The 17,319-nt window shown below is 40.5% G+C and overlaps 1 protein-coding gene and 1 non-coding gene across 2 annotated transcripts; one reads left to right on the top strand and one right to left on the bottom strand.

Annotated features, from left to right (window-relative positions):
- Positions 1-307: 307 nt before the first annotated feature.
- Positions 308-11,837, top strand: LOC115436727 (solute carrier family 22 member 13-like). Its single transcript, XM_030159645.1, has 10 exons — positions 308-312; positions 5,476-5,881; positions 6,978-7,081; positions 7,305-7,459; positions 8,715-8,883; positions 8,979-9,099; positions 10,089-10,183; positions 10,270-10,484; positions 10,889-10,997; positions 11,625-11,837. Exons 2-10 carry the CDS (start codon positions 5,507-5,509, stop codon positions 11,833-11,835), a joined length of 1,554 nt encoding a protein of 517 aa, XP_030015505.1. The 5' UTR covers positions 308-312; positions 5,476-5,506; the 3' UTR covers positions 11,836-11,837.
- On the bottom strand, positions 9,446-9,528 carry trnal-uaa (transfer RNA leucine (anticodon UAA)). The gene has a single exon. It is a non-coding gene; the product is annotated as a tRNA-Leu (tRNA).
- Positions 11,838-17,319: the final 5,482 nt, after the last annotated feature.

The raw sequence follows: 17,319 nt of genomic DNA, 5'->3' as shown, positions 1-17,319 counted from the left end.
TCCAATCTGCATGGCATGGTTTGGAAAGAGCAACATGCGTGGTGCAGCACCAAGCCTGTAAAAAGAATGTTGATTATCAGTCAGTGACACAGACAATGCCCAAAAAATATGGAATCCCAAAACATGTAACCAGTTGTGAGCTTATCAGACTGTGTGAAAAAACTTTTCCTCATATGTGGGGTCAGGGCCTCCAGGACTGAAATGAGAAGCACACTATAAATCATTTGGGGGTGAGACATAAGCGCCAGGCTGAAGTCTGCTGTCACTTAGCTCGACCCATTTTTCTGTAATTTGGGGGGAACAGACTTTCCAGTGGTATACAGAATCTGGTCACCCAGCAGCATACCTAACCATTGTGTGTGCGTACACACAATGTGAGTGGAGATCTGTGCCTGCGACTGTGTTTTGTTGAGTTATCGTTAACCCCTCTGGACACGATTCAAGTTTTACCCCCAATTTGCACATCAAATCCCGCCCACACAAATTAATGGGACAGACGGGTGCGAGTAAAAAAAGAATGTTAGAAAGTACATTCTTGTGAAACACATGTCAACGGAACAGTAAAGCTCTCTCTGTCCTGTTTACCACCAGCCGACACAGAAATAATAGTTTTTCCACTCAACTTTAGTGTAGGTGTTAAGTCTACATGTCTGATCACAGAGTATGTAGCTCCACTATCTACTAAAAACAATAACTTAAACCTGCTTATAGTAAGATCAACCACAGGGAGCTTCTGATAGGAGTCAGTACACAGCTGAGCGTGTGTGTGTGTGTGTGTGTGTGTGTGTCACCTCCTCCTCCCTTGGGCAGTGCAGCAGAAGCTGTAGTGGGTGTGGAATCCGTGTCTGGAGACCCGCCCTCCAGGGCCGCGAGCCAATCCCCTGCCCCGTTCCCTCCACGTGGCTGTCTCCGCCCCGCCTTCTCTGTGGGCAGTCCCTTTTCCCATGTCCTGGTTGGCCACAGAGGTGGCCCACCCCTTCACATGTCGGACCACCCCTTTCCGGGTGTAGGTGGGCCTCGAGTGTTCTCCGGTCCCCGCCCACGCTGTTCCCCGGGGGGGGGGGGGTCGGGCGGACCAGTCCGGAGTGTCTGATGAAAGTGACCCCTGCCCTGCGTCTAGAATCTTCCACTGTCTCATCAGGCCTGTTTCAGGTTTCTCCATGCAGACAGACAGCCTCAGGTGGGAAAAAACGTCCGGCAGAGGCTAGGGGTCATCTGTGCAGCCAGAAGCCGCCTGAGTTCGGACCCAGTGGGTCTGTGTTCATTGCAGAAAGTCCCTCGGATGGATCAGGTAGATGTTTCAGTGAATGTCCATGCCCTGAACACCACAACAGGACCGTCTGGTCCGCTGACTTCCACCATGGGCATTTGTGCAGCTGTGCCAGAAGTCAGTCCTCCCCCCTGCCTGCAGCATCAGCAGCAGGGGTGGAGTCGGGTTGTGTGGAGTCCGGCTCCGGTGGTGGAGAAGGCCGGGGGTCAGCAGACCTGGGGGGGCCTGCTGGGGCCCGTTGACGTTTGGCCGGTTCTGGAATTACGGCTGAGTGTTCCGGGAGGGGGGGCGGGTTCTCGCGGCGTCTTTGTGGGCAGGCGTCCAGACCCGGACACCAACTTCGCTGCCTGCACAGAAACACAAGGGGGGGGCATATGGTATATGGTAAAGTGGCGGAGCTCAAGCTCCTTGACAATCGAAAATATAACTGTTTAATCTGTATAATCTGTTTTATATCTGTTTTTATAACCAGCAGCATAATTTACCAGATCTTACAGACGTAGCACAGACGTCGCACAAAAATACAAGGGAAGTATAAAGTTATGAATGAAAAGAAGTGGTTTAAATATTCTAACAAATTAGGCATAAAGGGAAAAAAACACAGCTAGATGGTGTCATCTATGGTTACACATGCCTCAGTTTGTTTTTGCTTCATTCACCACATCTCAAAACATTTGTTACAAGGTTCCTATTGTTTAAATTCCCTGACCTTGTTTTTTCTCTCTTTGCCTCCCTTTAACTCATTCAGTTTTTGCACACCCAAAGTTGGCATTTTAGAAAAAATACCCATGTTTACCCAATAATCAGCACATTCAAGCACAATTTCCCCATATTTTCTTTTTACCCATGGGTTTTGGAATAGGGGCCTCTCTGTCCACACCCCCGTCACTGTGCCCCGGCCGGTTTCCCATTTTTACACTTAGAACGTCTTCTAAGTGGTTTTTGTTCCTTGGCGAACAAAATACTAAAAAACCCTGATTTTTCTTTTCAGTTGTCAGCGAAAAAATCACCTAAAACGCTTTCAAGTTTGTTATAAACTTTACTCTACTGTATTTACATACAGTAGCAACCTTATACGATTTTTCTTTTTGGTTGAAGGCAGGCGAAAAAATCTCCCAAAAACGCCTGTACTCTATTGCATTTGCATACACTAGCAACCTTATACGATTTTCTTTTTGGTTGAAGGCGAAAAAATCTCCCAAAAACGCCTGTACTCTATTGTATTTGCATACAATAGCAACCCTATACGATTTTCTTTTTGGTTGAAGGCGAAAAAATCTCACAAAAACGCCTGTACTCTATTGTATTTGCATACAATAGCAACCCGACTCAGGTCTATATATATATATATACTTATTCTTATTTTTTATTTATTATTTTTTTATTTTTCATTTTTATTTTTTTATTTTATTTTATTTTTTATTTTTTTATATATATATAAACCCGAATCGCACGCCACTATTGTTTCAGTGACGTGCCCAGTGACGTGAGTTTGGAACACAGAGAGTAAAAGCCCCAACACCCCAAACTGTAACTTTCTCACCGTGTGTGGCGTTGAACTCAGTTCCGATTCCAGTGGTGAGACGGGCGGGGCTCGGGGCCGGTCCCCCGTCTGCGGTGTCGTTTTACCACGGGGCTACAGCCGCTTTTTGGCCCGTAGGATGATCAGTCCACCAACCTCCGTTCCCCGCCCGACAGCACACATGGAACCCTGCCGACAACGCCAATTTGTTATGGAAATGTTCAACTGATAACCCACACACAAAGAGGAGGAGAGAAAGTTAGAGTTAAAATAAATAAATGCATTTATTGAGAAGTCAGTCACAGAGAAACTCTGTAAGTGAAGTCTGATTAAACAAGAGAAAACTAAAGATTATATAGAACCAAATCCAACCCCCTCAAACTATGATGTCATTCCTTACGTACATCGTACCACCCCATACTACTCCTTCTCTGCTCCGTGAAGAGGTCATGATGACCTCTCCACTCTAACCTTGCTTGGATCCAATCTGGAGTGCAGGCGCCATTCTCTATCTACACATTCAGACATTTAGGTGTTTGGGTTTTAACTCAAGGCAAGAACTCCGTTCCTGGGTTGGGGGTGTTACAGAGTGGTAAACATCACACATAATGAATAATGACTCAGCATTAAAAGAAGATGTACTAACAGTATAAAATATAAAGAGTATAAAATATAAAAAGTAAATTTTTCCACCACACTTGTCATGATGTTTTGTTAGTATAAACACTTTATATAAAACTCATTATCTGATTGTTATTAATATACAGTTATATGAAAATGAAAATTGTGTTTTCACTACCCTATAAGGAGTCATTTAGAGGGTGGGTTGTCTTCCACAAAGTCCACCTTGTTTCTGCTATGGCTCAGAACTTCCTCTTCTTCTTTTTTCATGTTATAACCTGTGATATCCACTATTAATCTGTGTTCCCGTCATCAACAATTAAAATACCAAGGTTTGTAACTATTGTTATCCAAGGTGGAGGAAAAAGAAAATGTAGGTTATTTTGTGGAAACCCACTGGTAAGTTAAAATAAATATACAGGGTGTCCCAAAAGATGTATACACGCTTTAAATAATTGTAAAGTAGGTGTTTATTAAAATTCATTTACTTTTCAAAATGTAATAGAATTTACAAACATCATTTTATTGTTTTGTCACCATCTGTTCTCAAACTGACGTCAGTTTTGGTCCAGACTCTGCTGACAATGCAAAGCAATGGAATCACACTCATCACAAAACAATTCCCTTGGTATTTGCGTGCATTCACGTTCAGTGGCTGCTCTCAATTCAGTGACTGTTGCAGGTCTCATAGCGTAGACTTTGTCTTTTAGGGATCCCCATAAAAAAAAGTCTAGTGGTGGGAGGTCTGGTGAACTGGACAAACAGGTGGATTGGACGGAGGGGTTTCGTTAAATACCCTCCACGTTCAGCAGACCTCACACCACCAGACTTTTTTATGGCTGCTGTTTGGTGCTTTTTCCTAATCTGGACTGGTTTTATATGTGTTGTGTTGGTGCAGGAGCTGTTTCTGACATCTATTCAGTAGGCTGTCAAACTACCCCAAGTTTCAGGCATTTGTGTTCCTTTGCTCTTCGTACTTTTCTCTTTATGATGTTGACTCTTTAATGCCCATTGGAGACTGATCTCATGAAACAGCATTGTATGTCATGCCAGTTCCTATGGCATTTGGAGGGTTCAAATTCTAACTTTTTGAATTATAAGGGTCCCCAAATACACAAATAAATGTACCAAAGACTGATAAAAGTTGGTTTAACAAAATATGACCCCTTTAATGAAAACATGACCACATTAACTAGAGCATCCTATTTAACATTATGAAGGCACTATGTTATTCAATAAATGTTGGCACCTACAACTGTTTCCAGTAATAGTAATATGAAAATTATTAAATATATAAACACTAATAATGACTGGATGACTAAATTAAACTGAAACTGTCAATCTACGGCAGACCTCAAGTCCACCAATAAATGTATTTTAGTGAGAAAGACGGACAGGGCCCAGTAAACCAGTCACAGATAAGAGTAACATGACGCTTTTGTCAGAGAAATGTAAGATTACAGGGTGTGATCTGAAATTCAACCCTTATTTTTGAATCAAACAACCGACAACAGCTGTAAAAAGATTTGCGGACTTGGAACTGACTTTGACTCGCAACAGAAAGAAGTTGGTGCGAATGAGGCATTGCAAAACACCTGCCCCCAAGACTTGCGATTGGTCCAGTACAAAATAGATTGGGCATAATTCACAGCAAATGGACCAGTTCCAGACTGTTTTCTTAGTACTGAATACACTGAGAAAACCAGATGGTTGGCCAGGCTAACAGATTACACCCTGTATTCTTAAATTTCTCTGACAAAAGAGTACTTCCATCTTATCTGTGATTGGTTTACTCGGTGACTGTTAGTCCCGCCTTCATATTTCACATGGATTAAAGCACAGATGTCAGATTCCAGATGGATTTCAGGCTTTCTAACTGGTTGCCCTAAATTTCAAGATAAAATTCTGGACTTTCACCCAACTTAACTAAAATGAGCTATTGAGGAATAATAAACTTTTTAGTGCACTTCAGGTAATGACAGCCCAAATGAATTGCATGTAATGTAATATACTCAGGTTAAACATTACAGAACAGTATTTAATGCACGTGCAGAGTGGTCAGTCCACAGAACGGACACACAGACTGTGTCATCATGGCTGATTTTGGAGAGATCCTCAGGAACATTGGAGAATTTGGATTATTCCAGAGGGTCACTCTGGCTGCACTATGCTTTATAAACTTCATTCAAGGATTTTTGTTGGCAAGTTTTCTTTTCATAGAGAAGAATCCAGATCGACACTGTAACACAGACTGGATCCTGGGTCTGGATCCAAACCTGACCACAGATGAGCAGCTGAACCTGACTCTGCCCAGGGAGGCAGATGGAACCTTCAGCAGGTGTCAGATGTTCGTCCCTGTAGACTGGGACATCGATGCCATCAGGGAGTTTGGACTCAACAAGACCACGAGCTGCCAGAATGGATGGGTCTACAAAAGCACACTGTACACAGCCACCATAGTCACTGATGTAAGTGAGGATTGATAGTCATAGTGTATCTTCAGTTTTTCTTCTCTTTCTTCTGATATATACTGTATATTCAGAATGTTCTATCTTTCTTTGGGTACTTTAGTTTAAGGGGGTCTTCTGATTGAAATATACCTACATAAACCTGCTGTTTACGTAGGTATATGGAGGTAAACCTACTGCTGTCAAAGCTAGAGTACTTGGGATTTGGGCATAGTTCTGTACAGTGGTTTAGTCTGTGATGTTTAAAGGTGAAGACACACCAACCCGATTTTCAGTGGTCAGAGGTTGTGAGGCAGTCTGGCGAGGTCAGTGACATGAGTCTACTTGGTGTGTTCCATGCCATCAGCTGCCGTGAATGCCATCGCCAGTCTTTTCAACCCATTCAACATGTATAGTCGGCCACTACCCGCCGTTAAGTCGGACCAATCTGATTGGTGGAGGGATAGCCCTTGTCTAGTGAATCAGTGAACAAGATGTTTACATGTGAATACAGCTATACCAAGTACTTCACACTATTATTGTCTTCTATAGTAGGCCATTCACTGCTCATATCGTATCTGAATGAGTGCCAGTCAGTGCTGCCTATGGACTTCATTCATTCCATGAAGTGAACCCTGTTAGCATTGTTAGCATAGTGCGATTTCTCCTCAGTTTTCATCTGCAGCATCTTCCTTCTTCCACAAGAAGGAGCCTGAGAGCTGACAACACCAGTATCTTCTTATTACTAACCATCTGTTCAACAAGTACAACAACAATAACCCTTCTAGACTATTCAACACTCTCTGCTGACAACAATGACTGATGACAGCAGCTAGGGTGGTGTGTCTTCACCTTAAGAAGATTTAATTCAGATCTTCAGGATGTAATTTGTGGGGTGCCACAAGGTTCCACTTAACAGCCTCTTCTGCTTCTTTTACCCCCCCCCCCCCACACACACACACACACAAATAACTTTTTAACATCACTGCTCTGTTTAGATGACTGTGTTCCAAGTTTTTTTTTGGTGTTTTGATGTTTGCTTTTTTTCTTGCTTGTGTTGGGTGTGTATAGTCACAGTTGTTTCGGAATGAAGTCAGTTCATTCTTTCTTTCTACAGTTTGATCTAGTTTGTGACAAAGCTAATTTGTTGGAAATCATACAAGCCGTTTCCATGGTTGGAATTCTTTTTGGTTCTCTTCTGTTTGGACCTCTTGCTGAATCGTAAGTATCTTACATTAATTCAGACATTAACAAAAAGATGAATATAAAAACCTACTGACAGTGAAACCCTGGACATCATTCTGTACTGTTAAAGATTACATTAGAGAGAGACAATAAACCTATATTAGACTTTAGACTCATTGTAAGTTATAGTTAATATGTAATTGTCTATAACTACTGTATATATGTCTATATTGTATCATTGTATTTTTCTTTGTTACAGGTTTGGTCGGAAACGGGCAATTCAAGTTCCGGCAGTTATATCATTCATATTTGTATTAGCAACAGGGTTTTGCCCTGATATGTATTCATATATAGTGTTCTCGTTCTTTGCGGGAGTGGGAGCTGGAGGCTATCGAGTCACCTCTATTGTACTGAGTATGTGAATTACTTTTATACATATTTAAATGCTGCAATTAATACCTGAAAGAAAGCTGACGAGACCATATGACAAATGTGACTTAACATCAATAATAATAATATCATTTATTTCCAATTAGTGTTATTGTATTAATCAATTAGATATTATTATATTATATATGCAGAACAAGTGGATACACCAAATTCTTTTGGAAGCAAAGGGTCACAACGATCTTCACAATTAAGACTTTAAATACAGTTGTTAATGTATTTTTTTAATGGCAAGATACTACGTTAAATACCAGACTCAGAACGATGTCTGAATCAAATTTTGCTATAACATGATTTGGTTTTTTTTGTGATTCATTTTTTCTTATCTGGCAATGGGGAAAATCAACTGTTATGAGTTTCAGTGACCATTTCAACCACCTTACATACAACGGAATAATAGAAGAAAACACCATAGAGATGAAAGTATTGGGACACATTGAATTCTGGTGTGTCATTGCTAATGGGGCTGGGCTAGGAAAGGCTGATTTAATGTGTTACTGAGACTTAACTGAAGGCAGGAAGACCCACAATCAAGCAGCAAATGGATTAATACAGCTAAACGAGCTGTCAGACAGCGGCAGTAGATCCAGAACGCTGCTGCTCGAGTTCTGACTAGAACCAGGAAGTACGACCATATTAGTCCTGTGCTCAGATCTCTGTCTGGCTTCCTGTGGCTCAGAGAATAGACTTTAAAACAGCTCTGCTCGTTTAAAAGTCTCTCCATGGTATAGCACCAAAGTACATCTGTGACATGTTGGTCCCATATGAACCATCTCGGACCCTGAGAACCTCAGGGACTGGTCTTTTGCTGGTGCCCAGAGTCAGGACTAAACAAAGTGAAGCTGCGTTTCAGTTCTATGCAGCTAAACTCTGGAAGAGTCTTCCTTATGACACAAGACAGGTCTCTAGTCTGACAATGTTTAAGTCCAGGCTGAAAACAGCTCTGTTCAACTGTGCATAGAACAACTGAAAGGGTTCTATGTGCACTCTTCTCTTTTACTTAGTTTTAAATGATTATTATTTCTGTTTTATTGATTATGTTTTAATTGTAATTGTGTGTTTTTAATCTGTCTCTTTTCCATTTTTGTAAAGCCCTGTGTATGAATTGTGCTATACAAATAAATCTTCCTTGCCTTGCCTTAACGTGTCCATTAATGTGTTGAACCTCTGACAGTGGAGGGACTATGATTAAAATGGTTATAATTCCCTTTCCCTTTTGTAGTCACAGAGTGGATCGGTGCATCCAAACGGTCATGGGGAGTATGTTTGACTCTTCTCTTTACTTCTGTTGGACAATGTGCCCTTGCTGGTTTGGAATACTTCATCAGAGACTGGAGACTGGTTCAGATCATCATAGCAGCTCCACTCGGAGTAGTTTTACTTTACATATGGTGTGTATTGCCCTTTGTTACAGCTGTCAATAATCTTATTTGTAACCTAGAGTTTATGAAGTGACATTCAGTGTTATTTTTCTTCTTTCCATCAGGTTTATTCCAGAGTCGGCCAGGTGGTTGTTGAGCAGAGGGAGAACAGAAGAGGCAAAACAGCTGATAATGAAGGCAGCAGCCATCAACAAACACACAATCCCAGACTCTCTACTGGAAAATGTACTGACACTTGGACTGGATTACTTTCATTCATCTTTATTTCCTAAAATAACATGATTCAGCATCAAAATCTTGCTGATGTAAAACATGTGACACAGAAATGTACGCACTTTTAGTGCAACCCTCTATAGTTTTATGATTTGTCATGGAGTCCACATGTTTACATCACTGGGGTTTCAGAAGAAGTTCATGTTCATGAGTAGGTGGTTAAACCTTCCAGTGGTCCTGTTCGAGAGTATTAGGTGTTTTTTTGGGTCTTGGTGTTGCCTGTGCATTTACACAGCCCCTTCAGTTTGAAATTTGAGTCCTTGGTCTGCATGTTGCATGAGTTGACCTGTTCTTTCTATACCAGGAGTGGGGTTTGAACCCACGTGGACTTCCATCCATTGGATCTTAAGTCCAACACCTTAACCACTCAGCCATCCTGGTCAGTCTGTTTGAATATCCTGGTGGATTTCGGAGGAAACACCTCTCACAATGTTCAAACCAGGCCAGTAAAGCCAGTTTCTCCCTGATCATCTGCAATGTCCTCTCAAATCCCAAGTGCATGGAATCATCTTGAGGAGCACACAGCCTCTCTATCAGTATCAACTGCTCCAACAGTCGTCTTTGGCAATCTTGACATGATGATAGAAGATTCTATTCCTAATCACTCACCTCCACCACACTTTTAAGAGAAGACTCCCTGGCTCTATAACTCCAACTACCTCACTATTTGGATTTTGGTTCTGACTTTGGAGGTACCAGGTTGGTTGAATGTCAGGGTCCTCCCTCTGTCCTACCTGGACCTCCTGAGTGGTCATAGCAGCTTATGACTCTGTCCCTACATCTCCAAAAAGTTCATTACTCTCCAAGCATTTGCCAGAGTCAATCAGCATTGAAGTAGCTGTGTTCATCAGACATACTTTCTGGTTCATGAGTGTGATGTATCTTTGATGGAGGAAAAAAAGTCACAGATACCAGTTGTTGATATAATCTTTCTGTTCCAGATTTCAATGAAAAAAGCTGTGAACGATGGAGGCATTAAAGATGTTTTTAGATCACGTCTACTATCAAGATATTTTGTCACTATATTACTGGCACGGTAATAATTTATTTTTAAAATGTTTTGAATGTTTGATAATTAATGCTGGACATGGTCTGACTTTGTTTTACTTCTGTTTCCAACAGGTTTTCATTGATTGCCTCCTCATTGGGCTTGCACTTGAATATCGCAAACTTGGGCTTGAACGTTTTCCTGACACAGTTCATATTCGGTGCTATCGAAATCCCTGCTCATATACTTTGCATTTGGCTGTTGGAGGTGTTTGGAAGAAAACCACTATTCATGCTAACACTCGCCACTGCAGGGCTCTCTAGTATACTGATCTTGGCTGTTCCTCAAGGTAAATGACTGAATGAATTTGTTTTGGAAAAGCCAAAATGTATGTTTTCAATTTCATTTAAGAATTACTGTCCTTTGAAAGTCTGTATTAAATAAAGCTTTGATGTCTTTCCAAAACAAATTCTTACCCAAACTTAACCAAAAAAACCATCGTGTGCATACATATAAATATAATTTCGATTGAAACAGTGCTAATAATATTTTGATTTAAATATGTGACTTTTCTGATTCACTAAATTCATCCACAGTTTAATAATGACACTTTAAAATATAATAAACTCTGATAACTAAATACACTACATAAGTTATAATTATGAAATACTTACAAATCTGACTGTGTATTCATGAACTGCAAAACCTTTTAGTTTATTCTGGTGATGTTTCTGATATTATTTTTTTTTCCAGGGTGTGGCATCGCTGTTACATCTCTAGCTGCTGTTTCTCGCTTTTTCCTTATCTGGGCTGGTTCTGTATGTAATGTGTTGGTGCAGGAGCTGTTTCCGACAACTGTTCGGTAGGTTGTCAAACTACACCATGTTTCAGGCCTTTGTGTTTTCTTACTCTTCTGACTTTCCTGTCTTTATGATGTTGACTCTTTAAAGTGGAACTCTGTAAGATTTTACCATTTTGGTTCTTCATCGCTGTTTTTGTAGCATCTGTCTCTGTGGAGCTCTCCCCACACTTTTGAAGTACATATTCAATGTCGTAAAACCCATGCTTAACCCTCCCCCTCCAACCATGTGCAGATTAGGAAAAAGCACACAACAGCAGCTAAAGATGGAACAGCAATGCCTGGCTGAGAGTGTGTTTGTGTCATAGTGCCGTAAACCGTGATGTTTCTCACGAAAGATGAGATCTAGGCCACCAGGACCACGACAGAGAAGTTATAAGTGGCATATTTGGCCCTGGAGACCCTAGTGGGAGGGGGGAGGATTTCCATTCCCCCCCTAACATGCAATTTAACTATCACAATTACTTTGAATCTGTTTAATTAAGGGAAAGAAAGAGCTAAACCAGTCCAGTTGAACCAAGAAGAACTACCAAGAATTAAAATAATAATGTTACACAGTTCCACTTTAATGCCTCTTTAAATTATGAGACAAATGTGACTCATTTAATCCCTGTTCTCTTCTCTACTCAGACAAACAGCCACAGGGTTGAGCTCCATATCAGCCAGATTAGGGGGAATAGTGGCTCCACTGCTCAACATCACAGCCACGTGCCACTGGATCATACCCATAGTGGTCTCCAGCAGCCTCACCTTTATCAGTGGTGGTCTTGGTTTTATGCTTCCTGAGACCAGGAGGAGAGAGCTTCCTGATTCCATTGATGAGGCCGAGGGCAACAGGTAAATATGACAGATATGTTGTACACATAAGTCAGGTTAAAGTGGCATCATCCATTGGTTCTACAGTTTAGAAACCTCAAGATGCTTGATATGACTGTACTGGTTATTAGGAAAAAAGTTCCTATATTTGGATTAAGAGGGTGGAGTTGGAGAAGAGCAAGTCATGAAACCTTAATGAACCACATTAACTAAGAACATCCTGTTTAATGTTATGAAGGCACTATGTTATTCAATAAATATTGGCACATACAACTATTGCTGCGTTTCCACTATGTGGAACCACCTCGACTCGGCTTGGCTCGACTCGACTCAGTATTCCTGGAGACCATTTTCATTACAAGATACTACTGACTTTACAGTACCTGGACGTCATAGCCATGCAGCGCGTTACTTCCATGTCGTCTCTTCAGAGAGTTGCTGATAAACTCGCTTGTTGCATGTTGTCTCGTCTGAATTTTTACTTCGGCCACCAAAGACTGAATCTCCTCGACCGACCATGGTGTAGTTTTGGGCTGTTATCATGTGGATTAATGTACCGCTATATTTACTGTCCATTTCCGCATCTGTTTTTTGTAAAACAGCAGGTCACAGAGAATACTGTCTGACCAATCAGTGGTCTGCAGTGTTTACACGTCATGTTTTAGTATCTGGTCCCCAGTCCTGGAACCTCAGCGGAGGTGATACCAAAAAACTAGTACTGGGTACCAGATTCCAGGTCCTTTTTTGTACTGGAAACGCAAAAAGGCTGAGCTGAGCCGAGTCGAGTCGAGCCGATACCACGCAGTGGAAACGGGGCATATCATGAAATCTATAAACACTGTCAAAATGACTGGATGACTAAATTAAAGTGAAACTATACAAAGACAAACAAAATCACAATCTACTGCTGGTAAAGTCTGACACTAAATGCACCAATAAGCGTATTTTAGTGTAATAAATGAATTTCACCCATTCTGAATCCTAACTGGTGTCTTTGAGGGAAGTTATAGTGAAGGACCATACAGGCTCAGCTGTTGCAGGCTGGGTCTGGAAAATGAGTTTTGTGTCACCATGATGTCATATTTAGGCAGACATAATCTAAACAACTGAAATATGTTGGGTGGCTGTGGCTCAGATGGTAGAGTGAGTTGTCCAAAAAACCAAAGGGTTGGAGGTTCGAATCCCGCTCTGTCCTAGTCAGTCTGTTGTGTCCTTGGGCTTCTGTCAGTCTGCCCCAGGGCAGCTGTGGCTACATATGTAGTTGACCACCACCAGAGTGTGAATGTGTGAGCGAATGAATAATGGGTCAATAGTGTAAAGCACTTTGAGTGACCAAAAAAAGCGCTATATGAATCTAATTCATTATGTCTTTGTCATATAACATAAATGTCTATGAGGAGTGGTGTATTTTTGAAGCCTGCCCCCAGTGGACATTCAGTGTATTGCAGATTTTAAAACTTCACCATTGGCTTCACTTTTTAACCCCAGAGGTTGACGTTTGGTTTACATGATGTACATGCATCTGTAACTTCCTAATCATCTTTCTTTCATGTGCCCTTTGTCTTTCAGAAATGTCATGCAAACAAACAGACATTGTCCATATTCAGTTTCAACAAAGCTATAAATGTGTTTAAAATGTTTTTTCTGTTCAGTGGGTTATGCAGAAACAAGTAATGGATGGAGTCGTGACACAGTGGCATCAGTTCATCAATTAAATCATTATGAATCAATGTAATTAACACTACTTAAGTTACAGTATTGATAAATATGTTTTCCTCTATGTACACTACCAGTCAAAAGTTTGGACTCACTTTCTCATTTAAATGACATGAGATGGACCACAGATGGCCAACAAGTGTTCAGCATCACTGGGGACTCGTTCAAGACTTTTGGAAAATATTTCAGGTGACTACCTCATGAAGCTCATTGAGAGAATACCAAGAATGTGCAAAGCAGTAATAAAAGCAAAATGTGGCTGTTCTGAACAATCTAAAATATAAAACATACTTAGACTTATGCCACACTTTTTTTTTAACTACATAATTATGTATAATGTGTTCATTCATAGTTTTGATGCCTTCAGTGAATCTCTACATTGTAAATAGTCATGAAAATAAAGAAAAACCAGGAGAGTCCAAACTTTTGATTGGTCATGTACAGTCACCTGAAAATGTGAAATGTTTGGTTTTTTTTAATCATGTAATGACTCATCCAGAAAGTGATTCGTCTTCCACTGTGTTCCTTCAGTGACTCTGAACAGACCGTCTCGTGTTCTTTTTTCCATATCATTGTGTGAGTCATCAGCACTAATGTGAATTGCTGTCACCTACTATATTTGAGTGTAGACCAGAGTTAATATCATCTTACACAAAACAAACACAGACCCTATAAAGGTTAGGTTTTAAACAGCATGAACCTTTATTCTCAATTTGGATTGTGTGTAAAATGTTGTAATTCTGTTTGACAATATATTCCTCAACAGTGGTTTGTGTGCTTGTGTGTTTTTTAGGATTTACACCAGAGGTGACTGATACCAGATTTTAAAATCTGGAACAGTAAAAAGCTGATCGTAGGTTAATCAGCTGCTATGATCCCCTAAAATGACTGTAACATGGATGAAATTAACCAGGAGGAATTTTAACAATAAGGAAATTTGACTCAGTTTCCCTAAATAAAAAGGGAAGCTGAGTTGAATATTCTACACAGGAATCAGGTTCAGTTTAGTTTACACAAAGGCTTCAATAATTCCACATATTTCACATGTATGATCTATCACATTATACACAACATGGTTTTAAACAGTCTGATGTTTAGTCTCAGTGGAGCTCAGAGCGCATCAAAGAAGTTAGTTACAATTTTTTTCATCAAACTTAGTTATGTTTCTCATTAAAAGTCCAGACAAATAAATGCATTATGCAGAGCAGTGAGGTCAAAAGTACATAATGAACAGTTCATTCATTCATTCATCTTCTGAACCCGCTTTATCCTCACTTTGTGCTCTCCTTTAATTTCTAAACTTTTTGCTATTATGAAACAAATTTTTAGATGTTTATAGCGTAATACAATGTACAGCACTGTGATAAAAAGTGGAAAAAAAAAATCATGTGTATGTAATCCTCAGTCCCTCCAGGAATTTGCGATGTTGCGATCACAACTATTAACGCAAATTCAACCAATCACCGCAAATTCTGCACGGCGTTGCAATTTCGTCCAATCACCGCGAATTTTCCGCAAATTTGACTAATCACCTTAGCCCCCTTTCGCCCACCCCTGTCTACATGACATGTACGTCATCACGTTCACTTCCTTGTTGACGGTTGAGGAGATGAAGACATGTGCGATTCAAAACACATTTACCGACAAATATCACTGCCAAAGTTCGTGCAAGTCAGTTTCCAGATGTGTTACACAAAAGTGGAAGTATACTGTTCTGCACTGCCTGCAATATTGTGGTGGAACACGAACGAAAGTGGCCGCTCCACAGACACTTTTCAACTGCAAAACATGCAGGAGAACGGCTGAAACTGGAAGAGAAAAGACGAGACAAGTCCCAGTGACAGAGGCTGTTGGATCCAGAACAACAGCAGGAGCTGAAAGGGTCAAGGTTAGCGCAGATATACTCTATAAGGCAATAGAAGAGAAGAATAAAGAACCTGTGGAGGTATGCTTTCCTTTCTGTGTAATGTGTGTGTGTGTGTGCATGTGTGTGTGCAAAAAATGCCCTGCTAGAAATTAGCCTAATATTCCTACATCTGGTCAAACTAGCATATATTGAGCAAAATGGGGTGAAAATGAAATTCTTAGCTAGAATTTTTAAAACTAACAAACAAAAATTCTATCGACTAAGAAACCATGATGTTCCTTAAAACTAGACAAAAATGCTGGAATTTCAGCAAAATCTTGTTAAGAAAAAGTTATACATATATATATATATATATATATATATATATATATATATATATATATATGTGTGTGTGTGTGTGTGTGTGTATATATATATATATATATATATATATATATATATATGTATTTACACTCAACAAAAATATAAACGCACCACTTTTGTTTTTGCTCCCATTTTTCATGAGCTGAACTCAAAGATCTAAAACTTTTTCTATGTACACAAAAGGCCTATTTCTCTCAAATATTGTTCATAAAGTTGTCTAAATCTGTGTTAGTGAGCACTTCTCCTTTGTCCTTTGCTGAGATAATCCATCCACCTCACAGGTGTGGCATATCAAGATGCTGATTAGACAGCAGGATTATTGCACAGGTGTGACTCAGGCTGGCCACAATAAAAGGCCACTCTAAAATGTGCAGTTTTACTGTATTGGGTGATCCAGGGGGTTCAGAAAACCAGTCAGTATTTGGTGTGACCACCATTTTCCTTGCACAGTCTTCTTCATGAAATCTCTGAAACAGCTTTGGAGATGGCTTATGGTAGAGAAATGAACATTCAATTCACAGGCAAAAGCTCTGGTGGAGATTCCTGAAGTCAGCATGCCAATTGCATATTCCCTCAAAACTTGTGACATCTGTGGTATTGTGCTGTGTGATAAAACTGCACATTTTGGAGTGGCCTTTTATTGTGGCCAGCCTAAGGCACACCTGTGCAAACATCATGCTGTCTAATCAGCATCTTGATATGCCACACCTGTGAGGTGGATGGATTATCTCAGCAAAGAAGAAGTGTTCACTAACACAAATTTAGACAGATTTATGAACAATATTTGAGAGAAATAAACCTTGTGTGTACACAGAAATAGTTTTAGATCTTTGAGTTCAGCTCATGACAAATGGGAGCAAAAAAAAAAGTGGTGCGTTTATATTTTTGTTGAGTGTATATACATATACATACATATATATATATATATATATATATATATATATATATATATATAAATTTATTTATTTATTTATTTATTTATTTATTTATTTTAAATAAGAATATTTTTATTATATCAAAATTTGTTGGCAAGCTTTTCCCCTATTTAGATGAAAAATAAGACAAATGTTCTAGAAATAAGGCTTTTTTTTACTTCCATCCATCCATTTTCTTCCGCTTATCCGGGGCCGGGTCGTGGGGGTAACAGTCTAAGCAGTGATGCCCAGACTTCCCTCTCCCCGGACACCTCCTCCAGCTCTTCCGGGGGGACCCCGAGGCGTTCCCAGGCCAGCCGAGAGACATAGTCTCTCCAACGGGTCCTGGGTCTTCCCCGAGGTCTCCTCCCGGTGGGACATGCCCGGAACACCTCCCCAGGGAGGCGTCCAGGAGGAATCCGAAACAGATGCCCGAGCCACCCGATGGAGAGTATAGAGCTGGACCAGCGTTCCACGACCGGGACGAAAACCGCATTGTTCCTCCTGGATCAGAGGTTCGACTATCGGTTGGATCCTCCTCTCCAGTACCCTGGAATAGACTTTCCCCGGGAGGCTGAGGAGTGTGATCCCCCTATAGTTGAAGCACATCCTCCGCTCCCCTTTCTTAAGAAGGGGAACCACCACCCCG

This window comes from Sphaeramia orbicularis, chromosome 17 (assembly GCF_902148855.1).
Source record: "Sphaeramia orbicularis chromosome 17, fSphaOr1.1, whole genome shotgun sequence".
Classification (NCBI taxonomy): domain Eukaryota; kingdom Metazoa; phylum Chordata; class Actinopteri; order Kurtiformes; family Apogonidae; genus Sphaeramia; species Sphaeramia orbicularis.
The sequence above is the reverse complement of the archived record's forward strand: the minus strand, read 5'-3'. Positions and strand labels throughout refer to the sequence as shown.

Excerpts from the sequence above, each read along its gene's own strand:
- LOC115436727 (XM_030159645.1), top strand. The coding sequence starts at position 5,507 with ATGGCTGATTTTGGAGAGATCCTCAGGAACATTGGAGAATTTGGATTA. Across the intron at positions 7,082-7,304 it reads TTTGGACCTCTTGCTGAATC|GTTTGGTCGGAAACGGGCAA; the intron begins GTAAGTATCTTA and ends TCTTTGTTACAG. Across the intron at positions 10,184-10,269 it reads GTCACTATATTACTGGCACG|GTTTTCATTGATTGCCTCCT; the intron begins GTAATAATTTAT and ends TGTTTCCAACAG.